The sequence below is a fragment of the Mesoplodon densirostris genome, chromosome 8, assembly GCF_025265405.1.
Source record: "Mesoplodon densirostris isolate mMesDen1 chromosome 8, mMesDen1 primary haplotype, whole genome shotgun sequence".
NCBI lineage: Eukaryota > Metazoa > Chordata > Mammalia > Artiodactyla > Ziphiidae > Mesoplodon > Mesoplodon densirostris.
The window spans coordinates 39,365,359-39,381,728 of NC_082668.1; the positions used below are offsets into that span (position 1 = coordinate 39,365,359).

Sequence of the window (16,370 nt, forward strand, 5' to 3'; positions counted from 1 at the left end):
GGAAGAGACCACACACATAGACTAGTTTAGTTTGGTCAGTTTATGCTGAGCACCGACTGTGCTGCTACTATGGGGAGAGAGGGGAGTAAGACCTGTTATTTACTCTATGAGAGTTCTCAGTCTTGGAGGGAAGACATAACCAAATCAAACTTGGGTCTGGTCGTCTAAGTGCAGTAAAGACCATCTACTGATACTGGGCTGTAGTGAAGGAAGGTGCAGCGTTTACCGCAAGACCAAGCAAGGGGTACTTGCCTTAGCAAGGGGTGGCTAATGCTCAAAATGCCTGTACTCCTCAGTGGCTTTCGGGGAAAGGTTTTTAAAGTCAGGGTGAGGGAGATGGTTTTGGGATGTGTGACCAGCTTGTGGACATTCTTCTGATTGGTTGGTGGTGAGGTTATCGGGAGTCAACATCATCAACCTTCTGGTTCCAACTTATCTGGGGTCTACGTGCTTGTGGTCAGCATGCAGTTAACTTCTTCCTCTTGGTGGGGGTTTCAGTATCTGCAAAACAACTCAAAGATGTGGCTCAGGATATTGTCTATAGCACTTGAGGAGGAACTAAAGGTCCTAGATTTTGTTTAATGGCTAAACTATTACGATTTTCTCTTAATTTCTTTGTTTCTTTCTTTCTCACTTCTTTGATTAAATGTATTCTTTGGAACTTGGGGAAGGCCTAGGAGGCTAGAGTTTTTCTACAAACAAGAGGCAGGTAGAGGACAGGGACGTGGGTCAGGGTCCTGCTGGGTTACAGTATCACACAACTATCTATGCTGTGACAATAATGACTACTATGGAGCACTTGCTGGGCGTGCACCAAGCCTCATGCCTGCCTAGGACTTATTTACTTACATTATCTTGAAGGTTCTTATCAGTTCTCTAGGGAGATATTATCATCTCCAGTTTACAAATGGGAAAGCAGTATTTTTTCCCCTGCCTGTTAGCAGGCTGCCTCTCAGCACAATATGTTAAATGCCTTTGCCGAGGACTGAGATTGGAATCTGACAGGTGAAGGTCTAATCTTGACTCTGCTATATACCTGTGGGGTCTTGAGGACATTTCTTAATTTATTTGAGCCATAGTTTCTCATCTATGAAACAGAGTAATATCTACCTCACCTCTCAGCTTCAAGGTCAACATCCTCTGAAAGGCCTTACTCAACCACTCTAAGGAATCTTTTTCCCATCTCCCCAGTCACTTGATCTCATTATCCTGTTTTTATTTTGTTATGGCCTTTATCACCATCTGAAAGGATCTCATGTGTCATTGGCTTACATGACTATTGTCGGCCTCCCCACGTGATTGTGAGTTTCACGAAGCCAGGGACTGGGCCTGTCATGGTCACCCTCCCTGTCCCCAGAATCTGGCTTCTGGCACATAGTAGGCATTGAATAAGTACTACATGAATGGGCAGTGGTCTAGGCAACAGTTAACGGAAAATGTCCTTGTGAACAATTCCACTAGGTTCTCTTAGAAAGAAAATAAATCATTGAAAGCTTTGAACTATGCTGTTAAGGTAGGTAGAAAGATTTGAATTTTTTTTTTAACCATACTGAAGGTTTAAAAATAAGTGGAATTTCATCATCCAGTGCATGATGGTCCATCCTTGACCTGAACTGGGCTTCAATAAAAGGAGCAGGGAGGCAAATACGACCCACAGACATGGAAATCGGGATCTTTCGTACACGTGACTGTGGGAGATGCTGAGAGAAATGTGTAACCAGAACTCACCTGAGTGGGTGTTTGGCCTTCAATCTCTGTCACAAGCATTAATCTCAGAGTGAGTGACATGTCGTACTATAACTACAAAAGATACCTCCGGCTGCCACTGACTTATTTATCTTTGCCATTGTTTCAGGATTCTGAGAAGCGAACCCCGCTTCACGTGGCTGCGTTTCTGGGAGATGCAGAGATCATTGAACTCCTGATTCTGTCAGGTAAGTATCAGCTGTACTTAAAAGTCAACTGCAGATAAAAATTTAAATGACCAATTTACTGGATTGACTACTACAATGAACCCAAACAAAATTTCTTTACTGTGCTCGTGGAAGTTTATTTGATCACGGAGTTTATCAGTAGACAAGGGACAATGCAAGACCTTCTTCTTATTGAAAAATGACTTCTCTAGTGAAACTTTTATATTGCTTTGAAAGTCTGATTCCTGACTGTCTAACCAGGCCCAGTATTGTAAATGAATTCAGTACATTTGGATATCTTTTAATTTTTTTTCATTGTATAAAAACAAAGAACAAACAAGAAAGCTGTTTTCTTTTTTTTTTTTTTTTTGGTATGCGGGCCTCTCACTGTTGTGGCCTCTCCCGTTGCGGAGCACAGGCTCCGGACGCGCAGGCTCCGGACGCGCAGGCTCAGCGGCCATGGCTCACGGGCCCAGCCGCTCCGCGGCATATGGGATCCTCCCAGACCGGGGCACGAACCCGTATCCCCTGCATCGGCAGGCGGACTCTCAACCACTGCGCCACCAGGGAGGCCCAAGAAAGCTGTTTTCTTAAGGTCTACATGAATACACGTAAATGTGTATGTGTATTTACATATATTTAAATTGCATTACAAAACAATACTATGTTTTGCTTATGGATACATGACTGTAATGATATAATCAAAGAATAAAAATATGGAAGGAAAGGAAACATACCCATTTCTAGATAGTGATTACCTCTGAGGAGGCCAACTGAGTGAGAGATGTCTTCAGGGGAGGGTATGAAAGAGACTATAACTCTGTAAAATATTTTATTTTTTTTAAATTGGGGTAAATATGGCCAACACATGTTAAATCAGATTTGTGTGTGTACTGGTCTTTGTGATATTATTCTCTTTATTTTTCGATGTATTTTAGATATTTCATCAGATTTTTTAAATGTCAGTGTTTTCATTTTTGGAAACCTGTATACTTGGTACATCTCATCAAACAGGCTTCCAAAACCAGTATGTGCTTTCTCCCTTGAGTATTTGCTAGACAAATCCCCAGAATGAATCCGAGCACGTGCACGTGTCTCAGTGTGGATTGTATGCAGGCCAGCTGGCTTTCTTTCTCCTTCTTTTGGTTTGGGGAGATTCAAATCTGGAGGCAATGCCTCTTCCCACAGACTATGCAAAAGGCCTATAATAAGGTTTTACCTTTGTTTGCAGTAGGGAAACTGTAGAATTCCAAAGTCAGCTATGCACAGGTAGGAACTGACATGGTATTCGAGCAGATGTGGAGAACATTATGAAAAAGAAGCAAGCATTGTGCTGTGATACACAAAGAAGACTCACATTGTGCTTATTTTTGTTGTGTTTGTGTCCTTGAGGTGGGTTTTCCCAGGAAACAAATATTTTGTGTCTTACAATGTTTGTGCCCCATGCTCTTGTCAATCTCGTGGAACTTAAGTTAGATTCCATGTAGTATTTCTGGTGCTCTTGAAACAGGCCTTCATTCTGATAATTCTAAAGATGTTTCAGGGCTGTGTTCCAAACAAAACACGTACTGTTTGAGGCTGGCACAGTCTATGGCTAACAGCCAGCTCACACCTGGCTGGTCACCCCAACAGCAGAAATTTGGCCCATGGAAAATTATAGGCAGAATTGGTGAGGGTGAAAAATAAAGAGTTTTGTGGTATGACACCTAATGGTCCCGACCTGCTGTACTCACCATCTAAATGTTGTATTAAGAGACAGATCTGGGTCTCAGAGGAATGTTTGATTCATGAATGTACAAATTCAAAACCTTGTTTTAGATCCCCAGCTTTGGTTTTTGGTTTGTTTTTCCACATTCGAAGGGGAAGGTTTTAATTCTTCAACATGAAGGACCCATCTATTTTTTTTCAGGCATCTGGGGTCTGGTGATCAAGAAACTTGGTTTCACCTCCCCTTCACGTGGGCATGGAGTACACCAGCCTCTTTTTTTTTTTTTCTTTCTTTTTTTTTTTTTTTTTTGCGGTATGCGGGCCTCTCACTGTTGTGGCCTCCCCCGTTGCGGAGCGCAGGCTCTGGACGCGCAGGCTCAGCGGCCATGGCTCACGGGCCCAGCCGCTCCGCGGCATATGGGATCCTCCCAGACCGGGGCACAAACCCGTATCCCCTGCATTGGCAGGCGGACTCTCAACCACTTGCGCCACCAGGGAGGCCCACACCAGCCTCTTTTAAACGGGGCTTATTCAGTAGAGCCAGGAGAAACTGTTCTGTATATCTTGATCTGTACACCTGTTCTCTTAGCCCAGTCATCTAGGAAGAATCACTGGCTATTAATGTCTCTAGTATAATTTTGGGTGGCACATGCTATGGAATTTTTCCTTCTTCCCTCATCAAATTAGGAAGACTAAGGGCATGGGAGAACATTGGGAAAGTTCTTTAGAAATTTTATTCAGCTGTGGAAACTTAGGCGAATTCTTGGAATTCTCATGGTTTTAATTTCCCCAAAAGGTCCTTTATTCAATATGTATATATTCCTAAAGAAATATCATTGAAAGAGCAATGATTTCATCTATGAGCTTACATCTGGCAGCTGACCCTTTAGGGAATCCAACCAAACTGTTTTCCAATTTAATAATGAATGAGGTGCTAACAATTCCCACGTTGGACAAATCACTTGGCGTTGCCAGAATTGCCCATTACAGCTGTGTTCTCCATTGTTGTATTAACTTACAGAGCATAGTGTAACCCAAGCCCGCTAAATTCCTACTGACATTATCTCCTGTTAGCCAGGCAGATGGAACCCTGAATGCCTCTGAGCAAACAGCGAGGAATTCAGGCCTTGCAGATTTCCTCTTCTTCTAACTGCCAGTCCACATTCTGGCTTTCTTTTCCCCACCTGCTTCTAGCTTCTGTTTTGGAACTGGCCGAGTCAGGATTAAGGCAAATACAAGGTCAAGAGCTTGCTAAATCGTTTGCCTGGAGATGGATGAATGAGATCAATGTGAACCAATCAGTGACCAAGAGTTAAGAGCCTAGGCTTGAGATATAGGAAACAGAGCACACAGAGAAACAGCCACAGTAACGAGACCCTGTAGAGAAACTCTGGAGACACGCAAGGGTTAGAGAGTTCTGGGCTGAAGGAAGAAAACCAGAAATACCCACCCTCTAACATGGGAGTGTTTGTGAGTTGTAACTACTAATTAAAAATAGTAAATTTATTAGCACATAGGCCACCAAACAAGTGGTATTCCTGTAAAATTATTTCCTGTGATTGTTCAAAATGTGATTACTACTCCCAATGCAAATTGCCTCCAGAGCTGGTAGCAGGTCATTCTTTTGATTATCTCATGCATAACAAATATTCATCCTTTGAGGTTGGATTTGGTTTTTTTTTTTTTGGTCTAGAGAAAGAGGGGTGATTAAATGAGTCAATGCTGATTTTGGCCTCCAATGTAGTGCGATTATAAAGTAATGGGCCATTTGCTGATGGGTATATAAACTGGTTCCAAAGGCAGCTCCAAGGGGAGTTTTTAAAATGCTTTGGACAATGCTACATACATGGAATTATCATACACTCTTCCAAGGTCATTGCTTTGAAGGACAGTGCTCCTGGGCTGTAATAAGATTTGGTCTGTTTGTTAAAAAAAAAAATCAAAAGCAAGCTGATCTCACTGTATTATAATCATACTTCATATGATCTTTCTTTCATATTTCTTTTTCTTTTAAATTAATCTGTTTATTTATCTAGTTTTTTGGCTGTGTTAGGTCTTCGTTGCTGTGCGTGGGCTTTCTCTAGTTGTGGTGAGCGGGGCTACTCTTCCTTGTGGTGTGCGGGCTTCTCATTGTGGTGGCTTCTCTTTGTTGCAGAGCACGGGCTCTAGGTGCGTGGTCTTCAGTAGCTGTGGCACACGAGCTCAGTAGTTGAGGTGCACAGGCTTAGTTGCTCTGCGGCATGTGGGATCTTCCCGGACCAGGGCTCGAACCCGTGTCCCCTGCATTGGCAGGCGGATTCTTAACCACTGTGCCACCAGGGAAGTCCCCATATTTATTTCTATAATTAAAAGCCAAACATTGGCTAAGCCCACCTTAAGAATCAGTTGTTCTCTCTGGCCTGTAAGAGTTTTAGTCATTTGGTCTACCTTTTTTCTTTATTCAACTTCTTCCTAGATGACAGGGCTAAGAGAACAGAAGTATTGCCTCTGGAAAAGATGCTCAGAGTTCTCTTTACTCCTGATATCTATGAAAATAAAATCAAGTGTTAATAAGGATAAGATTTTTTAAAAAGGTATTTAATTTGTAATTAGAGTTTATGCCTGATCACTTTTAGTTGTGTCTTTGTTTCTGCAGAATCAGCATAGCCTAGTGCTTTAAAAAAAATGATAAGCTTTAAAATGTCCTTGAGGAAATAGCATTTGCCTTTAAATCATGAGACATGCAGACTCTGTGTCCTTCAGTGCACAATGGTGCCTGACAGGCAGGTAAATAGCATGAAGCTTCCTTTAGAAAAATCAGTTATAAATATTCAACTCAAAAGCATCTGATGTCTCCCTCTGACATGTAAACAAGACCCTCAGACAGACGGAGGAAGAGGATGAGGAAGCCGGTCTCACGGGATGACACTGATGAAGTATTGCGTCCCCATTCAGACAACTCTGCTTTTGTCGTAATAATTTTGTTGTTCTGGGAGAGGAGGTTTCCTTGGCAGCCGCCTCTTCAACCTTTTGGAGGAGGATTAGTAGAGGAATGGAGGACTTAAATAGTGACTGAAAGAATCTACTTCCTAGATTTCTAATTATCTTTCAATTCCTCAAGTGACCCCAAAGCTGCGTGAACACAGTGCTGGTGTTTGTTACACACGGGACATGTGTTGCTTTATGCTGCGCAGCAAGCTCAGGGTCAAGGTGGTGGGATGAATCGGGAGATTGGGATTGACATATATATACGAATATGTATAAAATAGGTAACTAATAAGAACCTGCTATATAAAAAAATAAATAAAATAAAAATTTAAAAAATAATAACAATACAATATAAATGTATACATATAAATTATAAGAGTGACAAAGTGAAAGAGAGGCATGGACATATATACACTACCAAACGTAAGGTAGACGGATAGTGGGAAGCAGCCGCATAGCACAGGGAGATCAGCTCAGTGCTTTGTGACCACCTGGAGGGGTGGGTTAGGGAGGGTGGGAGGGAGGGAGACGCAAAAGGGAAGGGATGTGGGAACAGATGTATATGTATGACTGATTCACTTTGTTATAAAGCAGAAACTAACTAACTAACTAAATAAATAAATAAATATACACTAAAAAAATAATAAAATAATAAAAAAATAAATTATAAGAAAAACATAGTAGAAAAACAGGAGAAATAGGCAAAGAATATAAATATATGGTTCTCAGAGAATGAATTTTAAATGACCAATAAACAAACATATTAGAGATGCCCAACCTCACTGTTAAACAGGAAACACAAAAATGTGAGACCATTTTTCTCCAATAAGATTTGCACTATTTTATTTTATTTCTTTTTTTTTTTTTTTTTTTTTTTACATTTATTGTGCACTTTATTTCTATTATTATTACATTGTAATATATAATGAAATAATTATACAACTCACCATAATGCAGAATCAGTGGGAGCCCCGAGCTTGTTTTCACTTCCCACTCACTGATAGGGTTTTATATGAGTCTGCAAGCAATTGGTTTATTATGGTCTCTGTGCAGTCAGATCTGTCTGCTAATGATAATCTGTATTTGCAGCCGCTCCCCAGCGCCAGCATCACCTCCCCAGCTCCACCTCAGATCATCAGGCATTAGATTCTCGCAAGGAGCAAGCAACCCAGATCCCTGCACGCGCAGTTCACTGTAGGGTTCGTGCTCCTACGAGAATCCCATGCTGCCGCTGATCTGACAGGAGGCGGAGCTCAGGCGGTAACGCAAGCCATGGGGAGCGGCTGCAAATACAGATGAAGCTTCTTTCCCTCACCTGCTGCTCACCTCCTGCTGTGCGGCCCGGTTTCTAACAGACCACGGACCCATACCGGTCCATGGCCCGTGGGTGGGGGACCCCTGATCTAAGAGAAGGGCTCATGGGGTTTCACAGGAGGAAGAGTTTCCATTGCATTTGCCTGCAGCAAATTTTAAAATCTTTATTAAACATCTTCTGCACCCTCCTCACCTGCTGTTCCCCCTCTGCCACCCCAAGCATTTCTGTCTCTGCTCCTACCCCAGGAAGGCCTGACCTGCTGGCTCCCCCTTCTCTGTTGGATTTTTCCTCTTCTGATCCCCCAACTTCAAATTCTTCTTACTTCCACTGTGTAGAGCTGGTCAGCACCCACAACCTCATATTCTAAACCTGGCTCATTTCCAAAGATGGCACCAGCAAGATAGTGTCCATCTAATAACACCCAGCATCATTAAATGGCAGCTGTGATTATAGACAGCAAAAAATGGCCCCATTGCATCTTAACCTATTGTTTGTATCCTATAGTGAACATACTTAACTGTTCAACCCAGTATCCATTTGATCCCTTTTCTTTCTAGGAGAGGAATTTTCTTGATCTTCTGAGAGAGCTATGAGTTGCCAGCTCTCCCCTACTGGACACGAAGAAAGAGCCTTAACCTTGACTGCTACTAGCTGCCATCCTACAGCCCAAGATGAAACAGCTTTGGGACTGGCAGAGGGAAATGACTGGGAAAACCTGGGTCTTAAAGTTTTTGAGCCTCTGGACCTCTAGCCTAAAACCAGTCCTAACTCTGATTTTTTTTTTTTTTTTTTTTTACAAATTTAATCAGTTATACATATACATATGTTCCCATATCCCCTCCCTTTTGCGTCTCCCTCCCACCCTCCCTATCCCACCCCTCCAGGCGGTCACAAAGAACCGAGCTGATCTCCCTGTGCTATGCGGCTGCTTCCCACTAGCTATCTACCTTACATTTGGTAGTGTATATATGTCCATGCCGCTCTTTCACTTTGTCACAGCTTACCCTTCCCCCTCCCCATATCCTCAAGTCCATGCTCTAGTAGGTCTGTGTCTTTATTCCTGTCTTACCCCTATGTTCTTCATGACATTTTTTTCTTAAATTCCATATATATGTGTCAGCATACAGTATTTGTCTTTCTCTTTCTGACTTACTTCACTCTGTATGACAGACTCTAGGTCCATCCACCTCATTACAAATAGCTCAATTTCATTTCTTTTTATGGCTGAGTAATATTCCATTGTATATATGTGCCACATCTTCTTTATCCATTCATCCGATGATGGACACTTAGGTTGTTTCCATCTCCGGGCTATTGTAAATAGGGCTGCTATGAACATTTTGGTACATGTCTCTTTTTGAATTATGGTTTTCTCAGGGTATATGCCCAGTAGTGGGATTGCTGGGTCATATGGTAGTTCTATTTGTAGTTTTTTAAGGAACCTCCATACTGTTCTCCATAGTGGCTGTACCAATTCACATTCCCACCAGCAGTGCAAGAGTGTTCCCTTTTTTCCACACCCTCTCCAGCATTTATTGTTTCTAGATTTTTTGATGATGGCCATTCTGACTGGTGTGAGATGATATCTCATTGTAGTTTTGATTTGCATTTCTCTAATGAGTAAAGATGTTGAGCATCCTTTCATGTGTTTGTTGGCTGTCTGTATATCTTCTGTGGAGAAATGTCTATTTAGGTCTTCTGCCCATTTTTGGATTGGGTTGTTTGTTTTTTTGCTATTGAGCTGCATGAGCTGCTTATAAATTTTGGAGATTAATCCTTTGTCAGTTGCTTCATTTGCAAATATTTTCTCCCATTCTGAGGGTTGTCTTTTCATCTTGTTTATGGTTTCCTTTGCTGTGCAAAAGCTTTGAAGTTTCATTAGGTCCCATGTGTTTATTTTTGTCTTTATTTCCATTTCTCTAGGAGGTGGGTCAAAAAGGATCTTGCTGTGATTTATGTCATAGAGTGTTCTGCCTATGTTTTCCTCTAGGAGTTTGATAGTGTCTGGCCTTACATTTAGGTCTTTAATCCATTTTGAGCTAATTTTTGTGTATGGTGTTAGGGAATGATCTAATCTCATACTTTTACATGTCCCTGTCCAGTTTTCCCAGCACCACTTATTGAAGAGACTGTCCTTTCTCCACTGTACATTCCTGCCTCCTTTATCAAAGATAAGGTGACCATATGTCCGTGGGTTTATCTCTGGGCTTTCTATCCTGTTCCATTGATCTATCTTTCTGTTTTTGTGCCAGTACCATACTGTCTTGATTACTGTAGCTTTGTAGTATAGTCTGAAGTCAGGGAGCCTGATTCCTCCAGCTCCATTTTTCGTTCTCAAGATTGCTTTGGCTATTCGGGGTCTTTTGTGTTTCCATACAAATTGTGAAATTTTTTGTTCTAGTTCTGTGAAAAATGCCATTGGTAGTTTGATAGGGATTGCATTGAATCTGTAGATTGCTTTGGGTAGTAGAGTCATTTTCACAATGTTGATTCTTCCAATCCAAGAACATGGTACATCTCTCCATCTATTTGTATCATCTTTAATTTCTTTCATCAGTGTCTTATAATTTTCTGCATACAGGTCTTTTGTCTCCTTAGGTAGGTTTATTCCTAGATATTTTATTCTTTTTGTTGCAATGGTAAATGGGAGTGTTTCCTTGATTTCACTTTCAGATTTTTCATCATTAGTATATAGGAATGCCAGAGATTTCTGTGCATTAATTTTGTATCCTGCAACTTTACCAAATTCATTGATTAGCTCTAGTAGTTTTCTGGTAGCATCTTTAGGATTCTCTATGTATAGTATCATGTCATCTGCAAACAGTGACAGCTTTACTTCTTCTTTTCCAATTTGTATTCCTTTTAGTTCTTTTTCTTCTCTGATTGCCATGGCTAGGACTTCCAAAACTATGTTGAATAATAGCAGTGAGAGTGGACATCCTTGTCTTGTTCCTGATCTTAGAGGAAATGCTTTCAGTTTTTCACCATTGAGAATGATGTTTGCTGTGGGTTTGTTGTATATGGCTTTTATTACGTTGAGGTAGGCTCCCTCTATGCCCACTTTCCGGAGAGTTTTTTATCATAAATGGGTGTTGAATTTTGTCAAAAGCTTTTTCTGCATCTGTTGAGATGATCATATGGTTTTTATTCTTTGATTTATTAATATGGTGTATCTCACTGATTGATTTGCGTATATTGAAGAATCCTTGCATTCCTGGGATAAATCCCACTTGATCATGGTGTATGATCCTTTTAATGTGTTGTTGGATTCTGTTTGCTAGTATTTTGTTGAGGATTTTTGCATCTATATTCATCATCACTGATATTGGTCTGTAATTTTCTTTTTTTGTAGTACGTTTGTCCGGTTTTGGCATTAGGGTGATGGTGGCCTCATAGAATGAGTTTGGAAGTGTTCCTTCCTCTGCAATTTTTTGGAAGAGTTTGAGAAGGATGGGTGTTAGCTCTTCTCTAAATGTTTGATAGAATTCACCTGTGAAGCCATCTGGTCCTGGATTTTTGTTTGTTGGAAGATTTTTTTTTTTTTTTTTTTTTTTTTGTGGTACGCGGGCCTCTCACTATTGTGGCCTCTCCCATTGTGGAGCACAGGCTCCGGATGCGCAGGCTCAGCAGCCATGGCTCATGGGCCCAGCCGCTCTGTGGCATTTGGGATCTTCCCAGACCAGGGTACAAGCCCATGTCCCCTGCATCGGCAGGCAGACTCTCAACCACTGCGCCACCAGGGAAGCCCTGTTGGAAGATTTTTAATCACAGTTTCAATTTCATTACTTCTGATTGGTCTATTCATATTTTCTGTTTCTTCCTGGTTCAGTCTTGGAAGGTTATACCTTTCTAAGCATTTGTCCATTTCTTCCAGGTTGTCCATTTTACTGGCATAGAATTGCTTGTAGTAGTCTGTCATGATGCTTTGTATTTCTTCGGTGTCCATTGTAACTTTTCTTTTTTCTTTTCTAATTTTATTGATTTGAGTCCTCTCCCTCTTTTTCTTGATGAGTCTGGCTAAAGGTTTATCAATTTTGTTTACTTTCTCAAAGAATCACCTTCTAGTTTTGTTGATCTTTGCTATTGTTTTCTCTGTTTCTATTTTATTTATTTCTGCTCTAATCTTTATGATTTCTTTCCTTCTACTAACTTTGGGTTTTGTTTGTTCTTCTTTCTCTAGTTCCTTTAGGTGTAACGTTAGATTGTTTGAGATTTTTCTTGTTTCTTGAGGTAGGATTGTATAGCTATAAACTTCCCTCTTAGAACTGCTTTTGCTGCATACCTTAGGTTTTGGATTATCGTGTTTTCATTGTCTTTTGTCTCTAGGTATTTTTTGATTTCCTCTTTGATTTCTTCAGTGATCTCTTGGTTATTTAGTAATGTATTGTTTAGCCTCCATGTGTTTGTGTTTTTTATGTTTTTTCCCTGTATTATTATTATTTCTAATCTCATAGCATTGTGGTCAGAAAAGATGCTTGATATGATTTCAATTTCTTAAATTTATCAAGGCTTGATTTGTGACCCAAGATGTGATCTGTCCTGGAGTATGTTCCATGTGCACTTGAGAAGAAAGTGTAATCTGCTATTTTTGCATGGAATGTCCTATAAATATCAGTTAAATCTGTCTGTTCTATTGTGTCACTTAAAGCTTGTGTTTCCTTGTTAATTTTCTGTCTGGATGATCTGTCCATTGGTGTAAGTGAGGTGTTAAAGTCCCCCACTATTATTGTGTTACTGTCAACTTCCTCTTTTATAGCTGTTAGCATTTGCCTTATGTATTGAGGTGCTCCTATGTTGGGTGCATATATATTTATAATCATTATATCTTCTTCTTGGGTTGATCCCCTGATCATTATGTAGTGTCCTTCCTTGTCTCTTGTAACATTCTTTATTTTAAAGTCTATTTTATCTGATATGAGTATTGCTACTCCAGCTTTCTTTTGACTTCCACTTGCATGAAATATCTTTTTCTATCCCGTCACTTACAGTCTGTATGTGTCCCTAGGTGTGAAGTGGGTCCCTTGTAGACAGCATATAGATGGGTCTTGTTTTTGTATCCATCCAGTGAGCCTGTGTCTTGGTTGGAGCATTTAATCCATTCACGTTTAAGGTAATTATCTATATGTATGTTCCTATGACCATTTTCTTAATTGTTTTGGGTTTGTTTTTATAGGTCCTTTTCTTCTCTTGTGTTTCCCACTTAGAGAAGTTCCTTTAGCATTTGTTGTAGAGCTGGTTTGGTGGTGCTGAATTCTCTTAGCTTTTGGTTGTCTGTAAAGTTTTGATTTCTCCCTCGAATCTGAATGAGATCCTTGCTGTGTAAAGTAACCTTGGTTGTAGTTTTTTCCCTTTCATCACTTTAAATATATCGTGCACTCCCTTCTGGCTTGTAGAGTTTCTGCTGAGAAATCAGCTGTTAACCTTATGGGAGTTCCCTTGTATGTTATCTGTCGTTTTTCCCTTGTTGCTTTTAATACTTTTTCTTTGTCTTTAATTTTTGTCAATTTGATCACTATGTGTCTTGGCATGTTTCTCCTTGGGTTTATCCTCGTTGGGACTCTCTGCACTTCCTGGACTTGGGTGGCTATTTCCTTTCCTGTGTGAGGGAAGTTTTCAACTATAATCCCTTCAGGTATTTTCTCGGGTCGTTTCTCTTTCTCTCTCTTCTCCTTCTGGGACCCCTATGTTGCAGATGTTGGTGCGTTTAATGTTGTCCCAGAGGTCTCTTAGGCTGTCTTCATTTCTTTTCATTCTTTTTTCTTTATTCTGTTCTGTGGCAGTGAATTCCACCATTCTGTCTTCCAGTTCACTTATCTGTTCTTCTGCCTCAGTTATTCTGCTATTGATTCCTTATAGTGTATTTTTCATATCAGTTATTGTATTGTTCATCTCTGTTTGTTTGTTCTTTAATTCTTCTAGGTGTTTGTTCTTTAATCTTTTATGTCTTTGTTAAACATTTCTTGCATCTTTTCAATCTTTGCCTCCATTCTTTTTCCAAGGTCCTGGATCATCTTCACTGTCATTATTACAAATTCTTTTTCTGGAAGGTTACCTGTCTCCACTCCATTTAGTTGTTTTTCTGGGGTTTTATCTTTTTCCTTCATCTGGTACATAGTCCTCTGCCTTTTCATTTTGTCTCTCTTTCTGTGAATGTGGTTTTCGTTCCACATGCTGCAGAATTGTAGTTCTTCTTGCTTCTGCTTTCTGCCCTCTGATGGATGAGGCTATCTAAGAGACTTTTGCAGGCTTCCTGATGGGAGGGACTGGTGGTTGGTAGAGCTGGGTGTTGCTCTGGTGGGCAGAGCTCAGTAAAACTTTAATCCACTTGTCTGCTCATGGGTGGGGCTGAGTTCCCTCCCTGTTGGTTGTTTGGCCTGAGGCGACCCAGCACTGGAGGCCACATGCTCTTTGGTGGGGCTAATGGCAGACTCCTGGAGGGCTCACACCAAGGATTGCTTCCCAGAACTTGTGTTGTTGGTGTCCTTGTCCCTGCAGTGAGCCACAGCTGCCCGCCGCCTCTGTAGGAGACCCTCCAACACTAGCAGGTAGGTCTGGTTCAGTCTCCTATGGGGTCACTGCTCCTTCCTCTGGGTCCCGATGGTTTGTGTGTGCCCTCCAAAAGTAGAGTCTCTGTTTCCCGCAGTGCTGTCCAAGTCCTGCAGTCAAATCCTGCTAGCCTTCAAAGTCTGATTCTCTGGGAATTCCTCCTCCTGTTGCCGGATCGCCAGGTTGGGGTTCAGAACCCTCACTGCAGTGGGTGGACTTCCATGGTATAATTGTTCTCCAGTTTTTGAGTCACCCACCCAGCAGTTATGGGATTTGATTTTATTGTGATTGCACCCCTCCTGTTGTCTCATTGCGGCTTCTCCTTTGTCTTTGGATGTGGGGTATCTTTTTTGGTGAGTTCCAGTGTCTTCTATCTATGGTTTTTTAGCAGTTAATTGTGATTTCAGTGCTCTCACAAGAGGGAGTGAGTGCACATCCTTCTACTCCGCCATCTTCATCCCAAGAGGCACAGACTTCTGAGGTCCTGCCTTTCCTGCATGTGCTGACTTGCCTCTATTCAACAGCTGGGGAGATCAGCGATAGTGATTGTGGAGAGAGGATAGCATGAGAAAAAAATGACAATAAGACCAGCAAATAACATGTCGTTAACTTGAAATTTTCTTATCAAAATGGACTGTACAAATGAGGTCATCTGCAAATCCAACAGCAGCTCTTACTCATCTTTCCTTACTCACCTTGGGTGAGCCTTAGGAAAGTCCTGGAAGAGACTATGAATGGGCCATTTTATATGAAAGTGTCATTTTTCTAACAAGAAGGGTGACTAACCAAGAAAAAAATTGTGTAAGAAAAAGCAACTTAATCCCCCCAAACCATTTTCATTAAGAAACATAAAACTTTAAGTGTACTAGCTTTCTTAAAAGTGTTTTATTAGAAAATATTTCAAACATATAGAAAAGTATGGAGAATAATGTAATTAATACCCATGTATATCAAGCTTTAAGAAATCTTAAGATTTTTCTGTACTTGCATTATATCTTTTTGAAAAGAAAGTAAAGCATTGAAGACACAGTTGAAGCCCATTGTATCCTTTCCTTATCCTTTCACACCTTCCCTCCCAAGAGTCAACCACTAGCCAGAATTGGTAGTTGTTTTCTTTAGCCATATTTATTACTATTATTTCAATCTATGCATCTATAAACAACATATTGCTTTGTTTTTTTGTAAATTTAAAAACTTTATGTAACTGGTATTAAGCCATTGGTATTAATCTGCAACTTCATTTGTTCATTCAGTGTTGTGTTTTTGAAGTGCATATGTTTATATATGTAACTTCAGTCTGTTCATTTCCATGACATTGTAGCATCCCATTGTACAAATGTACCACAGTGTATTTTTCCATTTTCCTCTTGATCAACATTTAGGATCCCAATATCTTGCTGTTACACACATGCTTCAGTGACTATTCTTGTACATGTATGAGAATTTCTCTAGGGTATATGATAGGGTGGAATTGCTGGGTGGTGTAGGACACACACATTATCAGTTTTATTAGGTAGCACCACCCTGTTTCAAAAGGGGGTTGTACCAATTCACACTCTCACCTTCTGTATCTATGTTTCCCTGTTGTTCCATATCCTTGGTAACTCTTGGCATTTCACACTTTAAAATTTTCCCCAATTTGATGTGTGCGATATGCTTTGTTAATGTTGCTTTCATTTGCTTCTCCCTGATGAGTTTTTTTTTTTTTTTTTTTTTTTTTTTAATTAATTTATTTATTTATTTATTTTTTTATTTTACAAATTTCCCTGATGAGTTTTGAGAAGTATCTTTTCACATGTGTCTTACCATTTGGGTTTCTTCTTCTTGCATTAGCTTTTTAAATTTATACACAATATTTACTCTGTGAAGGACCATGAATAACAAAATATGTATTTCTGTTCCATATTGTTATAACCGGTGTT

The 16,370-nt window shown here is 40.4% G+C and overlaps 1 protein-coding gene across 3 annotated transcripts in view; it reads left to right on the forward strand.

The window, feature by feature from the left end:
• ANKRD44 (ankyrin repeat domain 44) overlaps nucleotides 1-16,370 on the forward strand; it is a 326,875-nt gene that overhangs the window by 159,178 nt on the left and 151,327 nt on the right. For all 3 annotated transcript variants that reach the window (XM_060106327.1, XM_060106328.1, XM_060106326.1), the window contains exon 3: nucleotides 1,856-1,934. In XM_060106327.1, the coding sequence (XP_059962310.1) occupies nucleotides 1,856-1,934 (79 nt within the window). The remainder of the gene's footprint in view (nucleotides 1-1,855; nucleotides 1,935-16,370) is intronic.